At 46.3% G+C, this 18,534-nt stretch overlaps 1 protein-coding gene across 2 annotated transcripts in view; it reads left to right on the forward strand.

Moving 5' to 3' along the window:
• Positions 1–15,175, forward strand: part of GSK3B (glycogen synthase kinase 3 beta) — a 150,180-nt gene extending 135,005 nt beyond the window's left edge. For both annotated transcript variants that reach the window (XM_030971629.1, XM_030971638.1), the window contains 2 exons: positions 2,321–2,419; positions 9,360–15,175. In XM_030971629.1, coding sequence (XP_030827489.1) covers positions 2,321–2,419; positions 9,360–9,427 — 167 coding nt within the window. In that variant the 3' untranslated portion in view covers positions 9,428–15,175. The remainder of the gene's footprint in view (positions 1–2,320; positions 2,420–9,359) is intronic.
• The last annotated feature ends 3,359 nt before the right edge of the window (positions 15,176–18,534 follow it).

Consider the following 18,534-nt stretch of genomic DNA (forward strand, 5'->3'; position numbering starts at 1 on the left):
TTTCTCCTCAGTATTGCCATGTCTTGTCCTTAGAGATGGGATAGGTGCAAAAATACATTATAGCAAAAATTCAAACGAGTTTTCAAGCAAAGCTGGTATTAAACTTCAACCAAAAGAGTCCACTTTACTTTGTCTCCTCTGAATTGGCCTGCTCCTCTTAAGTTCGAGACATTCAGAGTATGCTGAATTGAAGGCACTTCATATCAAGAAAGATAATATGAGGTTTGAGAAGGGAACAGGATCAGTCTTCTACTCTTCTTGGAAGTTCCTTAAGGTAGCTTCAGAGAAATGGTTGCACTTGCATTAAACACAACAAAAAGCCATTATTATTGCCATAATACAAAAGGAGGTGTTCTGACAACATTAGATGAAGGAGGAATGAGAAGGGGGTCAAAGTGCCCTTGCAAGGGCAGTGTTCTGTCTGATCACCTGGTTCTTGGGCTACAGCAACACTGACAGTCTGTAGCTGCACCTCGAGGCACTGTGCAGCACCAGAAGGTAGCAAGTGTCGTGGGGTTTCCTTGTTTTAGTTCCGCTTTTGTTTGGATCTCAGCCCCATATTGTTTCGAGTGATGAGCAGAAAATAATGCAGAGGTAATAGAAACTTTCAAAAAACCAATATAAAGAGTAGGTTCCCGGCAATAACAGATTTGGAAAAAATACTAAGGGAGCAACATTTCCTAGCACAAAGCAGCTAATACCCATGATAGTATTGAAGTATAGACTTATAACTGGTGTTCCACTTTGACACATAAGGATTCATGTTTCTTCAGTTTATTTTTCCATTTAAAATGGAGATTCACAAATTTTGCATAACATTATGAATTTATTAATCCTGAATTACTCCTGCATGAATTGAGGATTTTGTATTTGTACAAGTGCTGTGAGTACTGAGGCTTTCTAAAAGGACTGGCTAGCTCTGCTTAGACCTGAATGGAGTATTACAAGATAGATTTGATGGGTTGCAGGTAGTGTAGCAACCTGCTTGCATTCATAAGGGCTGAAACACCATCTTAAAATGTGTAGTAATAAGAGGCTTGTAATCAAGGGAGTCTTCTGCCTCTTGCCCTCCCAGCAGTAATGAAACTTTATGTAACAGCAGAGAAAAAAAAATCAGCAAGTGGACTGCTGCTCTCTTTAGGCCCCGAGTTTAAAGCTAGCATTAAAAAATAGCAATAGCCTCTTAAAAATGAGCCCAAATAATATGAGACTTTCCAAAAGTGCCTTACTGAACCTATGCCATGATTTGGCCGGGCTTCTGTACAACCTGTGCTATCTGGAGGTCTTGCGTAAAAAGCTGTCTGTTCTCCTGCTCTCAGCTCTCCTCCAGATGACCTCCTGGAGCTCCAAAGTCATCAGTCTCCTTCCGTGAGGTGACTGTTCAGATCCTTTTTACCGGATGTTGCTTTCTCAGGAGACAGCCAGTCACTCTTGTTTCTGAAACAGACAGGACCTGTCTTGTCTTGGCTCAGTCCCACCTTCTGTGAGGCAGTAGATTCTCTTGAAATGGTGCCAGAAGATTGTCATTTGTTGGCAATGTGTTGCCCTTAATCCTCCCACAGTCGTGGCTGTAAGATGCCTATTTCTCATTCTGATACACACTGAAGCTATATTAGATTTGGAGCCTAAAAGACATGACTATTTTTTCCCTGGTTAATGTCTTCAGACAGAATGATTGCATCATTTTGTTGTCCATTTAAATTGCCCAGCTGACCAATTCCCTTTGCCTTTCCCTGTCCTTTTAAAGGATACGTTGCCTCTTCTTGGCCTTGCTCAAGGAGACTGCTGTGAGAGATGGGTCTTGGGTTCCTGGGTCCTTGAGAAAAAATGATGCTTGAGTGAGCCAAAGGACTAATCCCTGAAGCTCTTGGAGCAACTGTTGCAGCTGCTTGCTTGCTGAACCAGTGCCCAAAGCAGCACCACTGTTATCAGCCTTCTCCCTGGGACTGATTGCAGGTGGGCTTGTGAAGAAGGGGATCCTTCTCCAGTGCTCAGAAGGAAACAGCATTATCAGGCCATTGACAAGGTACAGGCTTGGCTGGTTCTTTTCTCACTCCCAAGCCACTGTCTTTCTCTAGGAAATTACTCCTTTGCACCACTATCTGTAGTTTTGCCAGTCTTGCTCTGGAGACTGCCTCGCTAAGTATCGCTGTGGTTTCCTCTCGCTGGTTGGCAAAGAAGAAAATGTAACGTGACCTTGGGCTGTAAGGGCATGTGTTTGACCTGAGGTACCGTTACAGGGGGAAACCCTAGGAGCTGATCCTGCATGTAGAGCACTTTGTGGATGATGAGCTAACTGTTTGTTCCACCTCCCCTCCAGAACTGTCAAGTAACCCATCTCTGGCTTCGGTCCTCATCCCTGCTCATGCCCGGAACCAAGCAGCTGCTTCAACCCCTACAAATGCTACAGCGGCCTCAGGTGAGAAATGCAACTGCCTGCCTCCCTCCCTCCTCATCCTCCCTCCCACTGCCCAGGCACTTTCCCTCTGCCGAGGCCCACAAGCCACCTCAGCCCACAAAGTGAACTGGGAAGAAGGGATTGTTTTAGTATCACCTGAACCTTGGTCTTGGTAGGTGGTCATTTGTGTGCTAGCTGTGGTCACCAGCCCAAATCTCAACCCAAGCCACTCAAACTTGCATGTGATTGCTGAATTTGTTGGTCCTTCTCACTATTGGTTTGCACCTAATTTCTGTGCTCTGAGCCATCCTGAAATTAACACTGAGTTGGTGAATGAGTTGTGATACCTAGAAAGAAAAGCAGCAGCTAGCTCAGAGCATGTGGCCTCTGTGTAGTGTGGATGAAGAGGATTTTTCCCTAAGGGCATTGGCATCTAAAAGTCTAGTTAGGGAGTTCAGTCAGCATGCTCACTGCCTCATCTTTGTAGTTGCAGTTGCTTCCTACTGAGTTTGCTTGTGTCATTTTCAGGCACAAGGCAGATATTTTTGGGTTTTGGCCAACACAGAGTGAATTTTTTGTTTGCCTCCTGCTCTCTCCAGTTTCTGTCAGAAACCTTTTAAAAGCTCACTGTTGGCCTTCAGCCACTCCATATTGTATTCCGTTTCCAGTGAAAGTTTTAACGCCCGGTAATACCAGTTGGGAGACACCCAAAGAAACTCCCAGGTGCTGCAGGATGTGGCAGAGGTGATTCAGTACATGGCATTCTTCCTCTGAGTCAGCCCTGATTCAGCACACCAGAGGCTTTCCTGGGGCTTGGGCAACCAAAGGCAGGCTGCAAAACAGGTGTGCTTCCACATGTCCTGCCTGCACATCAGCCCCAGCCCACAAGGGCTGTCAGCCCTTTTGCAGTGTAGGACACTTCCTTAGCGTAGGATAGCTGATGAGGAGAAGGCCTGCTTCAAAAGCTGCTCTTGAAATGTGCAGGAAAGCATTTGCTGGTTGATGTGCTGACAGTTACCTGATAGTAGATGCACTTGGTCCAGCCAATGCTGTACAGAGGGAATTTTCATACTCTGGGACAGATGCAGCCAGGTTTGAAAGATGAGATTTCTCTCTGAAATTGCAGTAGCAGTAGATTAAAGGCACAACTTGTACCATTTATGACTCTGAATTTAGGAGAAAGCAAAACTGCTATTTTCAAATTTACTATGTTTGTTTCATACACTTGGCAGTATTTTGCAAATAGTCATGTTCTCTGTTTGCCTCTTATGTGCATCTGTTGCTCAACAACAAGTGAGAAAACAGATTAAGTAATAAAAGTGATTAAAAAGTATTAAGTACAAATGTGGAAAATTATTTTAAGCCTTTCTGAAAAATATTGTTTCACCTAATATCCCTTCCATGCCTTTTAAGAAGTTCTCTCCATCAAGACACAAGTCTTGAGGATTTAATGGGGTTAAGAAATCTATTTTCACTCAGCACTTTTCAAGGGCTTGTATAGGGAGAAAGTGGATTAGTCCAAGACCTAAATGTGAAGTATTAAAAAAAAAAGCCAAAAAACTCCAACCCATCTCATATGATTGATGCCAACATTTTTAAAGCTTCTGTTTGCAAGCACTGCACTGAGCTGGGATATATCCTCCTATTTGTTGTTCGAAACCAAAAATAATATCCTTGCTGATTGGAAAGAAATTGAGAAATTAAGTTTCGTGTTGCACAGCTCTGGCTTTCTACAGTTGGTTTCTTACTGATGTAGGTTTCTCACATCAGGTGATGGGAATGTCATCAGAGTTATAATGTTTAGGATTAGGTCCTGTTGAGGTTCTTTTAATCTGTTTTGCTTTGCATGCTGATGCTGCACTTACCAAGAGATTTTCATACAAGGAGTCCCTTCTTTCTCTATACCCCTGCACCTCCCAGATCAGTAAATGTTGAGTTCCTCAGTAACTGCTAAAGCAGTGTGGTAACAAGTCTCCCACCTAACCCAGGGCATCCTGATAGGCAGGGGACTTCTCTGCAAAATATTTGTGTGAGTAAGCAGTAGAGGTTCAGAAACTGCTTTTCTGAGTGACAATGATGCAGCAAAATATAGCTTTCAAAGCAATAAAGGGAAGAGCAAATATATAACTGTAATTCACATTACTAGTGCATAACTTGTGCCTCTCTCTGGCAAGCAGTGTTAAAAAGCCACATTTGTTGTTTCCTCTTCTCTTGAGGCAAAGCTGTGCTTGGTCTAGTGGAACCTGGCTTTGCAGTGGGAGTGTGTAGCCTTGCTGCTTTGGCATTAGTAAATTCTCCTAAACATTTATGGGAAGTATTCTGACATAGTGGCATGTCTAAAGCAAACTGCAGGGGAAAAAAAAGATGAGGTTTATTGGCTCCTGCTTGAAATGATGTGCTGGCTTTCTGTGAATTATGCTGGCCATTGATGAAAAATGCCAGTGCAGTTGTATTCCCAGGGATGGCTGGAGGAGGAAGAGGATGCTCTCATAACTGTGCAGCCACAGCATCTGAGAGGGGAGCCTGCAGACCAAGCTGAATGCAATGCATATCTGCTTGTGTGACTCTCTTTTTCTTCTGGATCAGCCAGAAGTAGTAGCTACCCCTCTTTAGTCAGCATTAAGATGGGAAGAGCATAATTGCCATCTGCAGGGAAGTTGTGCCAGCAGGGATTCTGGGGTCATCGTCTTAGGCATCCTGCTGTGTTGATCCCATGTAATCCCAAATGCAGTGGTGTGACTGAACTTTCAGCAACAAAACAGATTAGAGCTGGTGTTACCTGCCAGTGTCTCATAGTTGAAAAACACCACCGTGTTCCATGAAATAAGATTTAGTGCATTTGTGGTATTCACATTGAAGGAATTTTGAAAAACCCGAATTCCTTAACCAGGAGAAGACGGGCGAGCAATTCTCTGAGTTCTACAAGCTCAGAACAGGGATGAATCTATGACAAGAGAAGTAAAACTTGCACATTTTACCAGGTTTGCTCAGAGTCTGGACTTCTACATCCACAGGCAGGCACAATATGAAAACCAGACTATCCTCCTCCTTCCAGTTGTCTCCTCAGCTGTCCTGTGAGGATTCCCAGGCTGGAAGTGGCTTTGTTCCTGTATCTTTGCAGATGAGCAGCACAGCCTGTCAGCATCACAAGTGCACCCAGCTAATGCTGTCAGCAGTGCTAATGGGCTTTCTCAGTCTGAGCTGGCGTCTCTGTCACTCTCTGAACTGTAGCCCTGTCTCTCCCTTTCAGGAGGTTTTTAAGGAGTGTCACGTACCCTCCAAGAAAGCTGAGGCACTCCTTAGAGGGAAAAGCTGAATTGGAAGTTCTCTATGATGAGAGAAGCTTTTGCCCTCTCTTTGAAAGAACTTTTGGAAGCAGCTAGCACTTAATGACACTTCTTTGCCTGCACAGACAGAGGTGTCAGGCAGTGGTCCAGGACAGAGAGGCTGCCCTGACCTTGAGCTGGGCACTCATCTGTCCTGTGCCACAAAGCTGCTCCCCAGCAGGGCTTTGCTGTCCTCTGTCAGCATTGCTGAGGGCCTAGATTTCCTTCTCTTAGGCCCAAATACATATTTTTCATGATGAGAAATGAATGTCCAGAGAACCTCATACTCCATTTGTGCTCCTTTTTCTGGTGCTTCAGCAAAGTGATGCTGGAGTAAGTGCCCCTTTGTTCCTCAAATGTCCTGTTGAAGCAGAGTCAACAAATTAGCTGAAATGTTAAAATACTGCATTTTCTCGCCGCCAGAGCAGCCTTGAGCTTGCTTTGCACTCTGTCTCAGCCTGGGGGGACTTTGGTATATATGTATATATTGTTGCGAGAAGCACCAAGAAAATGTTCTTGGTGCATCACCTGATTTATTTTACCATGTGGCATATATATTTCTCAGGAACTCCCCTGTTACAGTGATGACAGAAAAGGAGCATATGTTATATGAAGTAGCTCCATCCTCTCCTCTTTTTTTTATCTCTGTGTAGTAGCAATGTAACGATAACAATTTCAGCCTCTACTGTCTTCAGGAAATTGAGATCAAAAGACATGTTTCATTTCAGCAAATGAAATACGAGCGCTTTTTGTAGACACACAGAGAAATCCTCTGCCAACAGTCCAGACTCCAGTTGGACTGCTCGCATCAGGCGCTGCCAACAGATGTTGCATTACCTGCAGTTTATCCATACTTGAAAATTAATCTAGAACAGGCATAGTGAGAGTTTAAAGTGTAGAAACTATTATCTGGCTAGCTGGGTCACTTTTGTTTTCTGTGGTCATTTTTGATCTGCATGCATGTGGGATTTGGGAATTGCTCCTTCAGGGAAATTCTCCACGTAGGAGAGTGTCTCTCTCCTGCAAGACCAGCTTCCCATGTAACACTGGTACTGTAGTCATGCTGCCTTGGTGCTTTAATTTCATGAGCTTTTTTTTTTGTCATGGTGGTCATTCCTTTGTGAAGGAGGGGATGCAATTAATTTGGGGTGAGGTGAAAGAGAATCAGAAACTCCCAGGGCAGTCATCTGGCATCCTCTGCCCACAGGACGATTTGTCTTTCTTCCCACACATTCCTTGTAGCATTTCCTTTTCAAATAGGCATCACTCTCTCTTCCCACTTGTCGGTTGTGTTTCTGGATGCTGCTGATTGTTTGAGTTCCTATTTTTGTCGCTGTTGTCAATGTTACTTAATTTGTGACTCAGCAAGTGCTGCCCATTTCTAGCCAGCACGTTGGCAGACTGGAGGGAACGGATGCCATCCAGAGAGACCTTAGAAGGCTTGAGGGGGGGGCCTGTGTGAAACTCCCCGAGTTCAACAGGGCCAAGACCTGCCCCTGGGTCAGGGCACCCCAGGCACAAACACAGGCCAGGCAAGGAATGGATTGAGAGCAGCTGTGAGGAGGAGAATTTGGGAGTATTTGTTGATGAGAGGTTGGACACGAGTTGACAACATGTGCTTCTAGCCCAGAAAGCCAAATGTATCCTGGGCTGCGTCAGAAGCAGTTTGGGCAGCAGGTCAGGAGAGGTGATTCTGCCCCTCAACTCTAGTCTGTGACACCCACCTGAAGGGCTGTTCCCAGCTCTGTGGCCACCAGCATAAGGCTGTGAACCTCCTGGAGCAAGTCCAGAGGAAGGTGATTAGATTGTCAGGGCCTGGAGCACCTCTCTTGAGAGAGTTGTGACTGTTCAGCCCAAAGAAGAGAAGGCTCGGGGAAAACCATATAGCAAACTTCCAGGACCTAAAGGGGACCTACAGGAGAGCCAGAAAAGGTCTTTTTACAAGGGCATGAAGTGTTAGAACAAGAGGAAATGGGTTCACACTGAAACAGGGTAGGTTTAGATTAGGAAGAAATTTTTTACTGTGAGACTGGTGAGGCACTGACACAGGTTGCCCAGAAAAGGTATGGCTGCCCCCGGAACTGTTCAAGGCCGGTATGGATGGGACTTTGGGAAACCTACTCTAGTGGGAGGTGTCCTTGGCCTTGGCCGGGGAGTTGGAACTGGATGTTCTTTAAGGTCCCTTCCAACCCAAAGTGGTCCATGCTTCAGTTCATTGCCTTTGTTCGTGGCTGTGGTCAGGTAAGTGTGGCTGAAGAGGAGGGGGTTTTGCTCACAGGTGACTGCAGAGCATTGCCCAGTTCATCTGTGATGGAGAAATGTTACTGCACACCCAGCACCCCCCGGTGTGTTTTATCATGTCTGGTATTCCTGCTAGACACACAGCCCTTCAGGCTGAGGTCACCCAATCTGTTCTTGCTTTTTAGAAACCCTTTCCATGTGTCTTTTCAAATACACGCTTTGCCCAGTCTGCCCTCTTCTGTACCAAGATAATAAGTCTTTCTGATGTTCTTTCCTGTTGCAGTATCAATAGCTCTGCACTTAATCTTAGTAAATTAAGTGCTGGGTGAAATGCATGACAGTCTCTTGGAGAAAGCCTCATTTACTACCTCTTTCCCATCCTGTATTTTACACATTTAGGTGTTTACTCACTTATCTGTAAGTATCTTATAGTCTTTCTGACTTGACTAATTAGATACTATATGGAATTGTTCCATTGGTGCATTTTTTCCCCTACCTACTCTTCTAATACTAAGAATATATTTTTTAGAGGAAGTACCTGATGCATGCAGCCTATGAAAACACAGTCACAATTAATTTCCTTTTGGTATTTCTTTGCAAACCCTGCATTTTCTTGAAATGCACTTTGACACATGCCCTTGATCCTGTGACCTATCTCTCCATGAAGCACTGTCCCTCCCTGAGAAGGTGTTGGAGGCATTTACTGCAGAGATCCAATCCTCTAACATATCATGTGCTTGCATAAACCTCATTACTGGCTTCAGGCCTTGGTGTTAATCTGCTTCAGCAGTTCAGAGGGTGGCAGATCCAACTTGGGTTGAGCAACAGCAGCAGACTTGAAAGACTTTCTCAGGCAACAAGTGCATGAATTGCACATTGGCTCACCAGCTGTTTCTGCCAGGGGAGCAGACTTGTCACATTCCTCATCTGCGCTCATTCACACAACTAACAGGCAGACTTATTATAAGAAGGACTAACTAACAATGTGAAACTGTGACATTCACCAGTGTGAAACCTCATAGTGACCACAGATGCTGGTGTTGGCTTTGGCAATGCCCCAGTGTGCCTTGCCCTGTAGTTATGGGATGTAACTTGGGTGACTTTGCACTGCACAGCCGGTGTTACAAACTGCAGAACCGGCTGGAGCCCAGCCCTCAGCACTCCAGGTTGCTTTTGCCATGCTTAAAGACCATCTTCCATCTTTCCCCAGATTGCATTGTTCCATCTGCATGTTCGGAAGTCAGGACAGTCATCCTAACCAAACACCACCTTGGTGGGAGCTGTGGGTTTCCCCTTGTGCAGAATGTCATAGCTGTTGTTTCCAATGTGTCTCTGTTTTGGAGGTAATGCTGGTTGTTTTTTCTCTCTCTCCCCTTCTCGTCTGTTGTTTGCAGATGTTAACGCAGGAGAACGAGTTCAGACCAATAGTGTAGCTACAGCATCAGCCTCCAACTCCACCTGAACCAGTACCAAGCAGCCAGCTGCACAGGAAAAATCACCAGTAATTTGAGTCTTGCTCAGCAACACTGGTCACATTTGGAAAGAAAATTAAAAAGAGGAAAAAAAAATCCAACAAAACAACAAACCAACCAACCTGTTCATTTTAGTGTTCAATTTTTTATTATTATTATTGTTGTTCTTATTTAACCTTGTAAAATATCTATAAATACAAACCAGTTTCATTGTATTCTCACTCTGCAGGGTGTCCGGGGCAGGGGACTAGGTGGGGGGAGGAGGGAAAGCGGAGCAATACAACACACCAATGTCTCCCCTCGACAATCTCTTCATGTTGGAAGTTTGCTGTTGTGTACTTCAGAACCAGGACTCTTGCCTCATATCCCCCTTCCACAACAGAAAGAAGGAAAAAAAACAAACAAACAAATCCCAAACCTCATTCTCTGCTGAAGTTCTTTTTTTTTTTTACCCTCTTTTTTTATTTTCTTTTTAAGTGGAGTTTCGGACTTTGATGTAGTGCACAGCTTGAATTTGGTCGGGAGCTTAGCAGGGGTCATTCAACAGAGCTCAGCGTTTCTTGTCAGCAAATCCATATCCCAGGTTATCTGAAGAACTGCCCTGGCTCAGCACGGGGAGCGGGCGACGTGATAGGAAAATAGGTTTCCATGGGGTGGGGGGGGAGGGTTTGCCATGTGTCTAAGGCTTGAACTGCTAGCGGAAGCCTTTCATTTTAAAAATCAGTGCTAGTGATGAGGAAATCTGCAGCTTCATGTGGGGAAGTCGTGCCCGAGTGGGTGATATATAATATAATACACACACATGCACCAAGGGCAGCGGTTGGCTCTGCCGAGGCATCCCCTCTGCCCAGCCGGAGCTCCTGCTTTCCGTGTCTCGGGCCGGCTCCCAGCTTCAGCAGAGAAGAGCGGACGAACAAAATCCTCGGCAGGGGCAGGGGCCCAGCTGGTGGATGGATGTTAAGGGACTTTTTGGGAAGTGGCCACTGTGAAAGTGTGTTTGGTTGGGTTTTTTCTCTCCCCGCTCCTCCTTGGCTCTTGATTTGAACAGGCTTCCCTTTCCTAAGGTGCATACAGGAAAAGGACACCAGGGTTTATAATGTGAACTGTAACAGGCTACTGGTTTATTTTGTAATACTTTTTTTTTTAACTGCAGTTTTAACTTGCAGGATGCCACATTCTCCAATAGTTCTGATTTTAAATCCACAGGTAGAATCTGTATTTAATTTTCATCTTTTTTAACCTCTTGCTTTTTCTTTTTTTTTTTTTTTTTGATCTCTATTTATTGATGCGTGTTGCCACGTCGCCATTATGTTTTTACATTGGTAGAATATTAAAATACACATCCGAATGCTCTTGATGGTAATTTGTACCTGCTGACTTGTAGGAAAGCTGGCTCTATATGAGTGTGTGTGTATATATATTATATAAATATATACATGTATACATAGATACAATACTGCTTTTTTTATTTTGTCGACGATCTCGAATCAGTCTGACTGAAGCGTGAGGTGAATGCTTGTTCTAGTCCATCAGTTCAGGGTCCAGGTTCCCTCCCTGCGACGGCGTGCGGTGCGAGCATCCACGTCTCTCTTCCTGAAGTCAAAGCAATATTCCTTGCGAAAGGGTCAGGTGAGCGGCCGGATGCAGCCCCGGCACGGAATCGAGACTTTGGGAGACCTGATCTTGTGGTAGGCTTGCAGTGGGTGTCCGCTCCAGCCTTATCCTTCTTCAGAGAAACTGTAGTCACCTTTGGTGCTTACCGAGCCGTCCCTCGAGCTGCGGATCTCTAAGGCAAGCAGTTGCTTTTCGGGAACACGCGGAACCTCGTGTGGCCCGGGGGGAACCGGCAGTAGCGGCTTTGGAAGCTCGGCCGCCGCAGGGGCGGCAGGGGCTTGGTCACGAGCTCGGTGTGTTTCTTCTTGTACCTTTTATGCTGTTGACGTGGGATTTTTTGGAAACTGTCTCTTAGCAGCCCCGGAACTGATAAAAGCTCTGCCCTCTCCCTCCTGCCTGGCACGCGGTGGGTTTGGGGACGCAGGAGCTGATTGAAGAGGTGAGTGACCACCTATGGTGAAACCGATAAACCCTCAAGTTATACCCCTCGGCGATTTGCTGTTGGGCACACACGCAAAAAAAAGGTTTTAAAGCTTTTTTGCATTCTGGCTGGCTGCAAAGGAAAGCACACCCACGTTGAGAAACAAGGCTTTCCAAATCCCTACCTGCAACTTAATAGAAAGGGCTGAAGAGCGTCTTAACGCGTGCGCTCGGCTAGTCAGTGTCCTGAAAGGTAAGTGAAGGGGCTTGGTTGACCCAGTGATCCAAATTCATGCAGGAGACTCAAAAAGTAGGACAGTGGCAGGGTATGGATCTGCTGTATAGACAAGACTGCTGAAGCATTGGCCACAGGCGCTGTTATTTGGAGGCAGTAAATTACAGTGTCTTTAAAAAAAAAAAAGTAATAAAAATATATCGAAGAAAAATGCTGCTTGTGCCAGGACATGTGGCTTTTCTTTTTCATTTTTTTGTTAAAGACTGGTGGAGGGGAGTCAGAGTGTTTCTCTCTGGTTTTGTGGCTGTGCCGGCGTCTGTGTGTGTCTCGTGTGTGTGTTAGGCTGGGGGGAGGGTCAGGGGTGCCCTTCTGGTTTTATTTCTGTTTTCAAGGATCATAGCAGGATCACACACTCTTTTATACAAGTTAGATCCAGGTCTTTGAACAACCTTTTTTTGTAAATAAGAAAAAAAAAAGAAAAAAAACACAGAAAAATAACAACAAAAAACAAAGCTCCTCACCAAATTCAAGCTTGTACATTATTATTTTGGTTGTTTTCGAATTTTGAGTTTTATTGTTTTGTATGTAAATATGTGGACCCAGGAACTGTTATTAATGAGCAAAAAGTTACCGTTCAGGGCAGTGATTCTGTTTAATAATCAGACAAAATGTAGACGAGCTTTTTAAAGCCATATAGTTTTAACTCTGTACAGTAGGTACCGGCCTGTATTATTGTAACAATAACTCTAGCGATGTATAGTGTATCTATATAGTTTGGAGTGCCTTCGCTTCCATGATTTTTTGAATTTTATTTCCCTTTTATTTTTTTCTCCTCCTTCTTTATTAACAATGTCTCCCACCCGAAACCCACATCTTTGCTCCCCCCTCCCCACCCCGCTTTCTAACTCTTTGAGTGCTGTAAGGTTTCGGTGATACCCTGATCGGTAGCGGAACGACAAGAAACAGTCTCCATTGTCATTCACTTTATTGGAGCAGTGGCTTTGTTCTGGGAGTCTCCAAGGTGCCCACCCTGCCCTCCTCCTCCCACTAGCAGCAGCTGGTTTCGTTCAGACCCTCGCCCTAGCCACCCATTTAGATTTTGCTTGTCTCTCCCCTCAACCCTGCACCCAGGAGCATCTGGGCAGCAGCAGCAGCTTCCAGGAGGCTCGGCCTTCCCACCCTCCCTGTGGCTGTGCCGGGGGCAGCGGCGAGCGGAAAGGGCCCCCAGGGAGGGAAATCCCCACATCCTGCAGGGTTGCTGCGCTCGGAGCCATTTGGCATTTGGGCATCGCTGTAGGAGACTGCTGCGGTGGTTTTTTCTGCCGGGAGGACTTTCTGTTCCCTTTCTTCTCCCTATTTTTCCCCCACATCCTTCCCCCAAGTCACTTTTGTTTTCTTGAGATAAGTTTAACATGACTCTTGATTTCTTGTGCCCAGCACGAAGGCCTTGTTTCTAAAACTAGTTTGCTTGTGTTTTACTACCTTGTTAGTATTCCACATAAGATTGTCTTGAATGGGAAAACACGTAACTCTTTACCAAACCAAAGGTTGCTGTTTTATTTCGAAGCATCTCGTGTTCATTCCAGTGAAGCAGAGGCTGCACTTTCTTTCTGGTGACACGAAGGTCAGTGATGCCAAGCTGTTGGCGACAGTCTGCTCAGAGCTGTCCCTCTCTTCTTTTACACTCTTTTGGGCTTCTTTTTTAACCCAGTGTGGTCTTGATGTGTCCTTTACATCAGTCCTGCCGTAGTGGGTCCCTGAGCTGGGCTGGATCACCGTCTGTCTCCCCTGATGGACACTCCGTCAAGACACTGGTGTTCTTTACTATTAAACTTATCTACCTTGCTAGGGAAAAAGGAAAAAAAGTTACCTGCAAAAGAAAATTGACTGGTAGAAGACCCCTGAACACTCTGTCCCCTTATTTCGAAGCCAAGCTTTACCTAAAAATAATGGCAGGTGCCTGCGACTTGCAACCTAAAATTTCTCCCCAGTTTTCAGTACTTGGAAAAGCAGAAGTCAAGCAGCCTGTCAGACTCGTATTCCTGTACTAGGAACCTCAGCCACCGCGGAGCAAAAGGAAAAGCCGATGAGGAAAAGCACAGTAGGGTATTCGGTCCGGGCTCTGCCTTCTGGAGACTGCCAGCGGGTACCCCTGGGGTGGCAGCTGATTTCCACGGGGCTCTCGGCCGGTTCTGGTCGTAGTTGGCTTCGTTTTGCAACACTGCAATAATGGCAAAACGACAGGAAAGGAAAACAGTACCTAAGGGGTTAGCTTGAGAAAAGTAGCTTCCTTGTGTTGGTCTTTCTCAATTTATTTTTAATATATATATATAAAATATATTTATATATATATAATTTGCTTGCCTGTAAAATTTGCGTTCATTAATGTGTTGCTGATGGATCACTTGGGCCTGTACACACCAATTAGCGTGACCACTTCCATCTTAAAAACAGAAATCTAAATATATATATATTAAGGACTGTGGGTTGTATACAAACTATTGCATACACTTGTGCAAATCTGTCTTGATTTAAAGGAAAAGCAAAACCTGTATAACATTATTACTACTTGAATGCCTCTGTGACTGATTTTTTTTTCATTTTAAATATAAACTTTTTTTGTGGAAAGTATGCTTAATGTTTTATTATTTCCCCTGCCCCATTCCCCTTGTAAATACGTTTTGTTCTGTGTGACTCGGTTCGGAAATAGTTAACTGGTACTGTAATTTGCATTAAATAAAAAGTAGGTTAGCCTGGAAATGAAATTTAAAAAATACCAAGTGTGTGGTCTTTATTTCAAAAAATTGCCCTGTTCTTCCCTCCTCCTCTCTCCCTTCTCTGACCCTTGTTCCTCACCCTCATGCCTCTTTCCACTCTGCGAGAATAGGTGGACATGAATCTTTGTAATAATAAAGAAAAACCTCAAGAAATGAGCATGTTTTCTTAAATGAGCTGTGTTATTCCATGCTATTTTTAAAGAGATGCCAGCTTGTCTATGATACCGTTTGATTTGATGGAGAGAGGAACCCTGGGACATAAATATTTCAAATTGAAACCAACCAATCTTCCTTTACCGTCCACCTATAGATACAAACTTAAGAACCTGTGTAAACTGCTGGCTTTGAATCCTGCACTCATGGTTGTTTGGGTTGTTTTTTTTTTAAATCATTGGATCCCATTAGTAATGTTATTTGGTGGTGATCTGTAAAGTTTGTCAAGACCACGTCCAGTGGACCGTTCCTCCAGCAAATCAGCACATAGCTATCTCTGAGTTGGGTTTCCGGTACTGGATAATGTATGTATTAAACATGACATGTCTATTAGCGCAAAAAGAAAAAAGAAAAAAAAAATAAAAATCCTTTTTTGGGCTGGCTGACCTGGCCGAATCCATTCTGTCGCTATCCTAAAGGCTAGATGCGAGGTCATGTGACTGCTGCTTCAATAAAAACAAATTTATATTGCAAAGAGACTCCTCTTACTTTGTTTGTGTGCCACGAGCTGCGGGTGTTCCCATGAAACCTCTGCTGGGCTCCGGGCCGGAGCCTCTACTCCAGACACCCTCCAGGACAAGTGGGAGCAGGGTGGGAAGGGGCTCCTGCTGGTCCACACTGTGAGTGCTGAGTCAGGATCCCCTTGGTCCTCTCCTAAATGCCAAATGTGTGTCTGGGAGCTGTTCTGGTCCCCCTGGGTGCTGGAGCTGTGCCCCTCGGAGCGGGTGCCGGCACTCCCTGGCTCCCTGAGTGGGATCTGGGTTTGGCTTGGGCAGGCTCTGGGGCACTGGGGTGACAGGGCCAGGCAGCCACCCGCAGCCTGGCTGCCCCAGAAACAACACAGTGAGTAGAGGTTGCTGTCCCTTCACTTACTCTGTCCCACAAGGTCACCAGGATTCTGGATGCATCCAATTTGTGCCGAGACTGGGACTGCTCTCCTCAGCCAGTCTGGCGGTGGCCACTTGCACCTGCAAATGCATTGCTGCCGAAATTACAGCGCCTCTCTGGGTGAGTTTATCTATTTAAAGCTTGCCTCTGGTGGGAGCTCATCACAATCTCTGGTGGTTTGGGGTGGTGGTCAGTCATCCTTGGGCACTTCTCTGGCTGGGCATGCACTGGGACCTCCTGCCTCTTCTGACCTTCCCTCACCTGGAATGCAAGTTGTGGGCTCTCTTTATGCCTTGTCTTTGCATAGGAACTCTCAGCTGCAGTCTCAGGTCTCTCTTCTGACTGTCAGAGCCAAATGAACAGAATTCAAGCACCTCATAACTTCTTGCTTAAGCTGACTGGAGGGGGATCTTCAGCTCCTTCACATCTTTGTGATGTTTCCAATTTTATCTCCTCTACAGTTGTTTTGAACACCCTCCTTAAGCTGTAGTACCAAAAGCAGCCAGAGATTCCCTACAGGGCTCTCCCCAATGTCAATGAAAGCCCTGGAGAGCGTCTGGTAGCTGCTGCCTGTCTGTCTCCTTACTTGAGGATTGCATTCACCCTGCTGCACGGAGGCTGCAGCTGTCCAGTTTATCCAGCTCGCCCTCCCATTGTAAGCATTGCCAGTGGGACTGTTGCAGTTTCATATCGTGTTTATATTCCAACCATCCTTCTAAAAGATGTAACACCTTAGTACGAAGAGCCAGTCCTTGCACAACCTTCCAGGGAATATCATTCTGTCACTCTGTGGGAAAACACTTTTTGAGGCCCATCTGAAAAGCGGGGTCAAATCCACTTAGCTGTCGGTCACCAATGCTTTGGGATGATTTAAAATGCTAATCCAAGAGTAAAGCAGCACCGAGCTGAATGCACTACCAGAGTCTGCTCCACGGATGTGCTTTGTCTTTATCGAGCGAGCTGCCAGCCATCTGCGTTGGAATTAAAAGTCAGTGTCAAGGCTACTGGCACCATTTGTTATCTGGAAGGTGGCAGGTTTTGGGCTGCTGGTGGGAAGGTCCAAGTGGCTTTCTGTGCAAGAAGAGCCACAAAGAAGGAGGAGGAGGGAAGCGAGCCACAGAGGGGAGAGAAGAGCACTGCGGTTTGTCTGAGACACCATGTCCAGTTGCTTGGAGACGGCGAGCCCAGCAGATGGTACACAGCAACCTCAGCAGCCAGCCTGGAACCTCCAGTCCCTCCCTGGGCTCGGGAAGGGCTTGGCTGGGCCCTGTCCTGTCATCCCTTGCTAGTCCGGAAGGGTGGTGTTCCTGGCAAAGGACTGGCTTTGCTAAACCAGCTGAGCACAAAGGCTGCACGGCCCAAATGCTGCCAAATCCAAGCTCTGCTAGGAAAGGAAAAGTGTGTAGGTGTCAATGCCCCACAGGGCACAGTAGGAAAGCCAGGCTCTGTCTGGGCATCAGTGTTGTCCAATGTGAGGCTTTGGAGCAGAGACCAGACCCCCAAAACAAACTCCTGCTGGAGCTCATCTCAGGTGAGAGTACAGGTGAGCATCAGGGCTGTAAGGTAGAACTGGACCTTACAGCAAACACCTGCCTTTGGCCAGGGCAGGAATGCAGCCCTGGATCTTGCTGCACACCCAGCTAATTCCTGATGGCTTGGCACAGATACTTCTTGGTGTATGCTATTGCTCCCTGAGTCTGCATGCAGTTGGGTAGTGTCCCATGCAGTCAGTGGAGTTAAAGCCTTCTCTTCCAGGAATTCTCTGCTCTCTGCATCACCCCTCTGTGCTCACATACTCCAGAGGTAAGGCTGGATCCTCCAGGCCAAGTGGGGAATGAGCAGCCTCTTCCCTTGTGGAAGCTTGTGAGTGGCTGCAGCGTTTCTGACCGGGGTGCTGTGCCCTGGGAGCTGCAGTGGGGCAGTGCCCCAGCCCGGGGCTGTCTGCAGAGCCCCCTCGCTTGCTGCAGGGTGAGAAACTCTGGCTAAGGGCAAACAAGCCCTGTCCCCAGCAGAGCTGCCTGGCAAAGCACAGGCACCTGTCCCAGCAGAGGAGCCACAGGCCCTGTGTCTGGTGGCAGGCCCAGGGACTGAGAATGAAATGGATTGAAGGGTTTGGGCTTTTTGGCTGGTATTTTCTTTTCCCTAAGCAAGGTTCTAAAAACTGGTGGAAGGCCAGAGTTGGAGCAGGACTGCTCATTGTCCTGGCCTCCCTGTGCTTTGCCTCCCCTCCAAGTACTGAGCAGTCCCAGGGTCCAGGCACCTGCTGCTGACAGAGGGACAGGGGTGTGGCAGGTCCTGTCAGAGGGACAGGGGGCTGCAGGAGCGAGGCAGGGTCAGGGTGTGGTGGGAGCACTACGGGAGCTTGAGAGGAAGAAAGGGCATTCCCACCCCTCTCAGCAGATCCCATTATCGCCCTCCACCATTCCCCAAGGGCAGGCTGCAGCCAGGTGGGGTCTCTGCTCCCAGGTAACAAGCGAGAGGACAAGAGGAAATGGCCTCAAGTTCCACCAGGAAAGGTTTACATTGGATATTAGGGAAAAATTTCTTCATGGAAAGGGTTGTCAAGCCCTGGAGCAGGCTGCCCAGGGAAGTGGTGAAGTCACCCACTGTCCCTGGAGATACTTAAAAGATGTGGCACTTGGGGACATGGTTTAGTGGTGGACTGGCAGTGCTGGGTTAATGGTTGGACTTGGTGACTTTAGAGATCCTCTACATCCTAAAAAATCCTATGATTGTTTCCTGTGGCATAACAGCAGCCATGCCCTCCTCCCTTCTGCAGCTCATTCCTGTCACAAAATCCCTCAGGAGGAAGATGGTGCCTACTGGAAAAACTCAGGTGGTTTGAGAATGTTTTTACTCAAGGAGATCATTGGTGTTGTTTGGAATGCTACCATAAATTAGCAGTCTTGGGAAAAGGGACTGCCCAGCTGGGGATTCTTTGGACCATCTC

Source organism: Camarhynchus parvulus, chromosome 1 (genome assembly GCF_901933205.1).
Source record: "Camarhynchus parvulus chromosome 1, STF_HiC, whole genome shotgun sequence".
NCBI lineage: Eukaryota > Metazoa > Chordata > Aves > Passeriformes > Thraupidae > Camarhynchus > Camarhynchus parvulus.